This window comes from Sus scrofa, chromosome 4, assembly GCF_054392235.1.
Source record: "Sus scrofa isolate SSC_HxYL_T2T_F1_AM1 chromosome 4, Sscrofa_HxYL_maternal_Yorkshire_Landrace_v2.0, whole genome shotgun sequence".
In the NCBI taxonomy this organism is placed as follows: Eukaryota; Metazoa; Chordata; class Mammalia; order Artiodactyla; family Suidae; genus Sus; species Sus scrofa.
The window spans coordinates 106,737,168-106,746,687 of NC_139386.1; the positions used below are offsets into that span (position 1 = coordinate 106,737,168).

General features: G+C 51.3%; 1 protein-coding gene across 2 annotated transcripts; it reads right to left on the minus strand.

Annotated features, from left to right (window-relative positions):
- Positions 1–422: 422 nt before the first annotated feature.
- HSD3B1 (hydroxy-delta-5-steroid dehydrogenase, 3 beta- and steroid delta-isomerase 1) lies at positions 423–9,092 on the minus strand. Of its 2 annotated transcripts, none has more exons than XM_021088745.2 (4): positions 9,036–9,092; positions 8,670–8,905; positions 4,999–5,241; positions 423–1,665 (listed from the first exon to the last, which is right to left on the minus strand). In XM_021088745.2, the coding sequence occupies exons 2-4, from the start codon at positions 8,812–8,814 to the stop codon at positions 854–856; spliced, it is 1,200 nt and encodes a 399-aa protein (XP_020944404.2). In that variant the 5' UTR covers positions 8,815–8,905; positions 9,036–9,092; the 3' UTR covers positions 423–853.
- Between the last annotated feature and the right edge of the window lie 428 nt (positions 9,093–9,520).

Genomic DNA, 9,520 nt, shown 5'->3' on the forward strand with positions numbered 1-9,520 from the left:
TCAGTCCCCCAAGTCCACTGCACCCCCACAAACCCACCCACCATCCCCTCCCCATTTTGCTGTAAATTTGGGGGCCGCTCAGGCTACATGGTGCAGTGGAAAGATAAGGGCTTTCAAGCCACTCTATCTGGGTTAAGCATCCTGGTCTCTTCCCAGTTACTGTGGCTGAGAACAAGTTTCCTTATTCATAAGAGGGAACAGTCACCCCTACCTCGTGGGCTTCCGGTGAGGATTAAAGCAAACACATCAGTCACCTAGCACAGGCCTGAAACAGAGTGGGTGCTTGGTTGATCCTGGCTCCCCTTCCAGACACTGCCGCCCACCCTGTTCTGTGCAATTTTTCTAAACAGAGATGGTGAGACCTAGAAATGGAGGGAAAGGAAAAGTCCCCTGTGTGCCCAGACATCACCACTTCCTCCAGATGAGTCATTAAAACGTTTATTATTTTCATGGAGCTGCGTGAAGGGATACATACTTTTAAAAGAAAGGCTTTTGCATTTAACAAAGGAAAGGGAATGAAGAGGCAAAACTCAAAGTTCAAAGAAGCCCCCAAAAGGCTCAGAATCAGCAACTGAGACTTGGGTGCCAGCGGCCACGCCCAGTCCCCTTGTCCTTCCCCGGAAGGGCGGGGAGGGCAGACAGCATCTCCTGCGCCAGTGACAGGGGAGGGTTCCGGTGGCGAGAAGCAGACAAGAAGGTGACCACCTCGGAAAGCGAGGCTGGAGGACCTGGCTTCGTGCCTGTGCTACTTTCTGTATGAAGCCAGTGGCGGTGGGGGGCGGGGGGGCAGCGGCGGGGGAACAGCTCGACGGAGTTCCCCTCACACCCACATCCACGTGGTCGTCAGCCCAGGTCAGTGAGTCTTGGTTTTCAGCGCCTCCTTGTGCTGCTTCACCAGGGAGCCAACCCACGCCTTGGTTTTCTGCTTGGCTTCCTCCCAGGTGAAGAGCGGCTCGTAGCCCAGATCTCGCTGCGCCTTCTTGTAGGAGACGGTGAACACGCTGTTGCACAGGGTCACGAAGTGGCGATTGAAGGGGGGCTGATAATTGTAAATTGGACTCAGCAGGAAGCTCACTATTTCCAGCAGGAAGGCCAGCCAGTACCTCAGAGAGGGCGGAAGGCTCCTTCTGGAATCAAGGCAGAAGCCCCATTCCTTGCCCAACGTGTAATTGAGGTTATCGTAGCTTTGGGGAGGTGTGTCGTCTGCGACGTAGTAGAACTGTCCCTGGACGCTGAGGGCCTTTCTGGGGTCCCGAAGGGCTCTCAAGGCCAGAATGTGGGCCCAGGCCACGTTGCCGACGTAGACGGGGTTGACTCTGGAGAACTTGGAGTTGTGTGTCAGGACGCCATTGTTCTCCAGGGCCTTGTTCATGTGGGCAAAGATGAATGGGCTCCCCTCCCCGTAGATATACATGGGCCTCAGAGCACACGTGTGCAGGGTACCACCGTTCTGAAGAGCCCAGCCGTTAGCCTCCAGCACAGCCTTCTCAGCCAGCTTTTTGCTCAAGGGGTATGGCTCGGACCAGGCCGTCTCGAGACGGTCTTCTTCGCAGGCGTTCTGGATGACCTCCCTGTAGGAGTTGGGTCCAGCCACCTCTATGCTGCTGGTGTGGATGAAGACCGGCACGCTGGCCTGGACACAGGCCTCCAGCAGGAGCTGGGTACCTGCCCACGGAGAGCACACACCGTCACTGTCAGGAAAGAGCCTGGAGCCAGCCAGGCCAGAGACCGTGTCTGCACCCCCTGCCCTGCCCCACCGGCCAGGTGGGTCTTGCACCTCAGGAGTGTATCTTGTATGTCTCTGGCTGAGATCTGACCGTGCTTCAGCCAGAGGGAAAAAAGCACAAATGAAAAGAGACCAAGGCTTGGGTTCTGGAGGGTGAGCATTTCTAAGCTTTTGGAGTTCATGGATCTGTGCCTGTGCCTTCAATTTTGGAAAAGGACAAGAGGCCACTTTATATTTGGCAGAGTAAGGAGATTTTAAAATTATCATTTATCCTCTCTACTACCTCATTAAAGACAGGCTATTTGTTTGTTTGTTGTCTTTTTAGGTCCCTTTCTTTTTCTTTTTCTCCCACCCTTCCTTTCTTCCTTCCTGTCTCTCTCTCTTTTTCTTTTTTTGTCTTTTTAGGGCCACACTCCCCGGCATATGGAAGTTCTCAGGCTAGGAGTCAAATTGGAGATACAGCTGAGTCACAGCAACGCATCCCCAACCTACACCACAGCTCATGACAGCGCCAGATACTTAACCCACTGAGCAAGGCCAGGGATCAAACCCGCACTCTCATGGATACTAGTCATGTTTGTTACTGCTGAGCCACAGTGGGAACTCCCAAAGACAGGCTATTTGCACTTAAAAAGTGAGGAGGGGAGTTCCCATCATGGTACAGTGGTTAACGAATCCGACTAGGAACCATGAGGTTGTAGGTTCGGTCCCTGCCCTTGCTCAGTGGGTTAAGGATCTGGCGTTGCCGTGAGCTGTGGTGTAGGTTGCAGACGCAGCTCGGATCCAGCGTTGCTGTGGCTCTGGCGCAGGCCAGTGGCTACAGCTCCGATTCAACCCCTAGCCTGGGAACCTCCATATGCCGCGGGAGTGGCCCAAGAAATAGCAAAAAAAGAAAAGACAAAAAAAAAAAAAAAAAAAAAAAGTGAGGAGACCATACTCTTAGAATATGGAAAGCGCTAGTCCTTAGGCAAAAGAGGACAGTTGAAGGACTCACATCACATACACTCACATGCACAGAGAGTTGTATATAGATCCCCTATACTTTGTTTTTCCTCTCGACGGCCGCACCTGCAGCATGTGGAAGGTCCCAGGCTAGGAGTCGAATCAGAGCTGCAGCTGCTGGTCTATGCCACAGCCACAGAAACACGGGATCCAAGCTGCATCTGTGACTTATGCCACAGCTTGCCACAGCCAGATCCTTAACCCGCTGAGGAGGGCCAGGGATCAAACCCACTTCTTCGCAGATACTTTGTCAGGCTCTTAACCCACTGAGCCATAACGGGAACTCTGTGGTTATATATATATATATTCTTAAATATACATTGAAGTGTTTGTATTTTTCTCATTTCTTTGAAGATCTATAAAAACTTGTCACAAGGAATTTTTTTGAGTCAGTGAGCACCTGATTGTGGGTTCTGGGGAGAAGCTGGAGATCCAGACTCTGTTCCTGGTGTTTTCTCTACAAAGGCACTTCCTAAATCTGGCTGTGACTCCGTTTACCCGGATATGAAAAGCAGAGGCGATAAAAAATCTTTTATCTATAATTGTGGAGCCCTGCCCTGGGGCCTTGTATGTTGAGCCTGGCGAAGAACAGGAAGAGTCCGCCCTCTGCTGGTAAAATCTGCAATGGGTGGGATTTGAATTTTACCTCTTGAAGATAATCCAGAGCGCCTTCCTTATCGAAGAAAGGATTTTCCTGGGTAAAGCATCATTTTTTGTGGGTGGTATTTTTAAAACATGCTTTGTAAGTGTTTTGTGCAATTTGATTTTTAGGAGAGACGCCTTCATTTTTTAAAAAAAAAACTAAATGTAGAAGCAGAGAGAATTCAGAACTAATTCACCTGCAGAGGGAGCAATGACTATCACTGCCAGGTCTTCTCTAAACCTGACACTGATACTAGTTTTACTCAACAGAGACCTCTAACACATCTCAGGGATTTCAAAGGCTCAGGTGCTGGGAGCTGAGGAGAGTAGAAATGATGAGAGAGGGACCGAAAACTACAAACTGGTTAATCTCTGCAGTGGTGGGGAGGGGGGGATCTTGGGGGTTGGGGGGCTAAGCCGAATAGAGAAAGGGTTTCTTTTGAGACTTTGCTACTTTAGGCCGTGGTGGGGAGGGGGGGATCTTGGGGGTTGGGGGGCTAAGCCGAATAGAGAAAGGGTTTCTTTTGAGACTTTGCTACTTTAGGCCAGAGATGCAAAAACAGCGAATTGCTTTGGGAAGGGGCGTCTGTGCAAAGACTAACTCTGGTGGGCAGGGCATGGAAGGCAGATGGGCTAGGGGGTTGGGGTGCTGTGGTCCTAGAGGGATTGGCCTCCAGGGGTCAGAGGGATAATACTACAGAGCAGGCTAATAAAGGATTTAAGCTAATCCCTTGAGCGAAGGCATCTAGATTCAAAGGAAGTTGGAAAGCCACGATTCAGGAAGAGCTACCAAGCATCCAGGTGATAGGGACCTAAGGAGGGTGTCCTTGGGTACCAGGCTAGGACCCACGCTTCAGTGATAGACCTGGTAGTGAGCTGAGGAGGCGGTCATGTGGATAACGGGGAAACTATTCTTATTAAGACAGTATTATGAGAAGATCCATGCTGGATAATTCTGTCCTGCCAGATCACCGGGAACGAGTTTTGCTAGTGTTCTGGGTGAGGGGGTCCCTCTGGAAGGTGAGTGGGCAGGGGCTAGGCAATCTCTTAACCCTTGGAGATCCTGTGCAGGAAGTCTGGCCCGAAGGAGACCAGCCCAGAGCTGGGGCCTGTTGTTCCCAAATGACTCGGGGGCACCTCATGTCATAAAGATTTTCATTCTGGGAGGTGGTGTGGCCACCACCTTAGAGCCACGCAGAAGGTTAACGTGATGACCAAGGAAGCACTGGTAAGGTCTCATTCCAGCCGCAGGGAGGCAGGAGGCAGGTGGAGAGCAAGAGTTGGAGGTTGGCATTTAGTCAGCACTTGACTAAAAGTGCACTTGACAGCAGCAAAAGAAAGAGCTTCCATGGCCTTTGGAGCCACCCGGGAGGTGGGTTTCAATCCCAGCCATTTCATTCCCCCCATCTGGACAAGACACTTAACTTTTCTCAGCCCTAGTTTCCTCACCTGAAAAACTGAGGCTGATAGCTTGAAAGGCAAGTCCAAAATTTGACTTCTCTCTTTGTGGTGACAAGCAAAAACCCTTGGCACCCACCCAGCAGGTGTTCCCCAGGCTCCTCCTCCTTCCTTAGCCTGGCTTCTGGTCCTCACATGCCCCTCCCTCCCGCTCCCCCAGGATCCTGTACCTTTCACATTGACCTTCATGACGGTCTCTCGCCCAACGGCGTTGACCACGTCGATGATAGAGGCAGTGTGGATGACCACGGAGGCCCCCTGGCAGGCTCCCTTCAGGCACTGCTCATCCAGGATGTCCCCCTCCAGCATGGTCAGCTTGATCTTGCTCTGGAGCTCTGCGTGAACAGGACTCAGGTCACTGCAAGGCTTCTGGGTCTTGAAGTTTCCTGATAAAGGTGGCCTTTGACCCAGGTCTTCAAAGACAGGTGGATGGGGGGGGGAGGTTGGCAGGGAGGGAGGTATATTCCATGGAAGGAACAAGTAAACAAAGGCACAGAAATCAGAATGTGTGGCATTTGTTGGGATCAGAATGTGTGGCATTTACTGGGAAAGAGCAAAATATCTCTTCCCATCCCATCTGATGCCAAAAAAGAGTTTGAGCACTGAGGAGTCAAGAGTGCCTGGGGAGCTCCCCTTGTGGTTCAGCAGTAATGAACCCAACCAGTAACCATGAGAACACAGGTTCCATCCTTGGCCTCACTCGGTGGGTTAAGGATCCCGTGTTACTGTGAGCTGTGGTGTAGGTCGCAGACATAGCTCGGATCTGGCGTCACTGTGGCTGTGTTGTAGGCCGGCAGCTGCAGCTCCGATTCAACCCTTAGCCTGGGAACCTCCACATGCCCGCGGGTGCAGGCCCCTCCCCCCAAAAAGGGCCTGAAACGCAAAATTGATAGAGACTCATGGGACGTTTATAAAGTGCATCAAGGAGCAGATTTGAATGTGATGCTGTAGGGAATGAGGAATCGTGAACGGGTGTGGAATTAAAGGAGGAAGGCAACAGAGCTGTGGCGTAGGAAGTTAACCCTAGCCGTGCTGTTATAAAGGAGATGGAAGCAGGGGATATAAGAGAAAGCAAGGAGATGGAGGGGTTGTTCACACTGTCTACATCACCTTTCACACGAGGAGGATGCAACCAGGGATCCAGCACTGGGAGCCCAGGAGAGCAGAGGAATGCAAGGTTCGACTTTCAGACCTTACCTTGGCAGGTTCTGTTCTTACTTGAGCCGGGCTGAGAGGGAGAGTCAAAGACAGCCCTCCGTATTCCCCTGGAGTGATCAGGAGGATGCTGGTGCTTGCCAACAGGAATTTAGGATGGGCCCGAATGATGGATGGACTTGAAAGGACTCTTATTAGAGACCATCAAAAGCAGGTGTCAGTGCTGGAAAGGAGCCAGCCACCGAGGGACTGGCAATCTGGCCGTCTTGCCACTGGCCGTGGATACAACATCAGGGTCTCTGAAGCCCACTGGGAGTAACACCACCAGTAATGTTATCACCTCCAATCAGCCAGGGAAATAAATGCCACACTCCTACCATTTGGATAAATATCCTGCGCTTATTTTGGGCTTTTGGCTTTGCACACAACTTTTAGTTTTCCTTTCACAGCTCTCTCGTGAGAGGGGGATTCTGATTTCCACCTTAGAGGTGAGGAGATTGAGGCTCAGAGAGGGTAAGGGGCAGTATAAGATGCCCTTCTAACAGAGACTCCAGGCTGTCCCCCTGCCTTCTAGCCTTGCTCCCTTTCCCATCACCCACGCCCTAGGGCTGGCTCTTTTCGGAGGCAGAGTAAGGATACAGCAGTATAAGTGAAATTGGCAGTGGAGGCCAGAGAACAGTGGAGAGAAATCCACAGTGAAATATTCGGGGCTGGAGAACGTCCTTCCTGGGTTGCAACTTGGAAAAACCATCTAAGCCTCTGCCAAAATTAGCTCAGCCCCAGTCTCTTTCTTTCACTCTGAAAAGGCCAGGAAGTGGAGAAAAGGCAGAGGAGTTAGCCTGAGAGAAGAATTTTCTGATCATGTTCCCACCTCTGCCCTCCCTTTCCCTTCCTGTGCCTCTCTCTCCACGCTAACTGCAGCAGAGGGGCTCAAAGGAACTGCTCTGCCCTGAAGCCCAGAGCCAAGGGAGGAAATTGCTTACCCATTAGTCTGCAGGGATGCAGAGACACCAGCAGAGGGCGCTGTGGGTGCCTCCCCTGTGGAGCCATAGCTCCCTCCTCCAAGGCTCTGTGGATGTGGCAAGTGTTCTACATGGACTGAGTATACAGTTGCTTACGTGGTGTGAGCGAGGTTGGAAGGAGGCCTGGAGAGAAGCCTTCAGGCAACCTAGTGCTTAAGAGCACAGACACTGCAGCCGGACTGCCTGGGTGGGTTCAAATCCAGCTTTGCTCTTCTCCAGATGGAGGACCTTGACTAGTTCATTAACCTCAGCTATGTCTGTGTGTTTGTGTCCCCTCAAATCCACTTCTTTGAAATCCTAATGCCAGTGTGATGGCGTAGGAGCTGGAGGCCTTGGGGAGGTGATTAGGTCATGAGGGTAGAGCCCACATGAATGGCATTAGTGTTCTTATAAAAGAACCCAGAGAGGAGTTCCCACTGTGGCACAGCGGGTTAGGGATCCTGCATTGTCTTTGCTGTGGATCAGGTTCGATCCCCTGCCCAGCACAGCGGGTTATAGGTCACAGCTGTGGCACAGGTCACAGCTGCAGTTCAGATTCAACTTGTATATGCTGCAGGTGTGGGAAGAAAAAAAAAAAACAAAAACACCCCAGGGATCTCTAGCCTCTTCCACCATCTGAGGCAATGCAAGAAAGGTGATCCTGCTTTGATTTTGGACTTCTAGACTCTAGAACTGTGAGAAATGAATTTCTTGTCATAAGCTACCCAGCCTGCTTTTCTTTTCGTTGCAGCAGCCTGCATGGGCTGTACTCCCCTGTGCCTGTATTCTCATCTTTAAAACGGGAGGATACTCTTACCCATCCCAGAGGGCTGTGATGAGGGGCAAATGAGGGGACAAACGAAAAAACACCTAGCCCACTGCCTGGCACAGAAAGAACTCCATGAGCATTCTCTATTATTTTCCTTCCAGAAGCCTCTGCATCCAGCACGGCACCTGTCCACAGGAGGTGTGTCTGTTGTCTGCTGCCTCTCATTCTGTTTCGGGCTCCCTCGCTGCACGCCCAGGCCCCCCTTCCACTCCCCTCTCTCTCCTACTCCCTCTCTTCCTCCCTCCCTACCTCTCTCTGTCTCTCTATCTGTCTCTCCCTCTCTCTCTCTCTCTCTCTCTCTCTCTCTCTCTCTCTCTCTCTCGCTCTCTCTTTCTCTCTCACTCTCTCTCTCGCTCTCTCTCTCTCACTCTCTCTCTCTCAGTCACTCACTTCACTCCCTTCTGGTTCACCGGCAATGTTAAGTGAAGCCACAAAGAGACCCATTAGTCTGCAGGGACAATCAAGAGGGGCAGGGACCCAGGGGTTAATGGCACTTGCTTGCCCTTTGCAGATGGTGCAAAGCAAGTGACAAGTCAAAAAAATCTTCAGAATGTTAAAGACTTGTTGACAAAAGAGAAAACTGATATGTGATTTTCCAGATGAAAAGAAAAGACGCCTAGAAGCAGAAGTGGCCGGGGCTGCGGCTCCCTCTCTAGTTCTTGGTCAGGACCGGACTCATCTCCAGACACCCAGCTCGGTGTCTTTCTATTACCCCATCTGTGATTGCCTTTGCAAAGACATAGGATTAGCCTTGATTGGATTACAGTTTTCCTGAAACTGCTAGACAAGAACCCCCTCCCCACACCAATGCAGGGTTTAAAATGGAGCTACACACCCATAACTAGAGTTCACTTACTAGAAAATTCCTCCCGAACTTCTGGTTTGAAGACTTTGTCTAGTACCCGGATCTCCTGCAGATCCTTCTCCTCCAGCAACAAGTGGACGATCCTCTGACCCAGAAACCCTCCTCCTCCTGTCACAAGGCAGCTCCATCCAGCCATTGCTAAACCTGGGCACCGAGAAATACTTGCCAGGAACCAGAAAACACTGGGGAGCAGACTGGATGAGCGGGCGAACCTGGAGAGGGTGGCCCTGGAAAGGGCCCAAAAGAGAGGTCAGGTGATTCAGTGGAAACTCATTTTGTTCCTTCCACTCCATTTTTGCAAAAATCCCATGTGCCCCCTCCCAGGAGTAGCTGAAAGCAAATGAAAAAAGCTCTAACCTGTAAGATTGTTGCAAGTCAGAAGAGAGAGCCTGGGTTCTGGTCTCCTGATGGCCCAAGGGCAGGAATGGATGGAGCTTTATGTGCCCTTGCCTCTGACTCAGCCCACTTCTCCTTGAACTCTTACTCCACACTCATAGCTCACGCCTCCTTACTTCCTGTCTAAAAAGTGAGTGGCAACCTTTAACTTGTATCTGTGCCATTCCTCCAAGGTACAGGAAGAGACCGCAGGCTTCCAACCACAGCAGGAGAAAGATTATTTGTTTTATCCTCACCAGGACACCTGGCAGTCAGTGCCAGCTGTCTGGGCTCCCCAGTCTGTAAATTTAAACTAGATCAGGAGGAGTCCCTGTCATGGCACAGGGGTTAACGAATCCGACTAGTATCCATGAGGACTTGGGTTCGATCTCTGGTCTCGCCCAGTGGATTAAGGATCAGGCGTTGCTCTGAGCTGTGGTGCAGGTCGCAGACGTGACTCACATCCC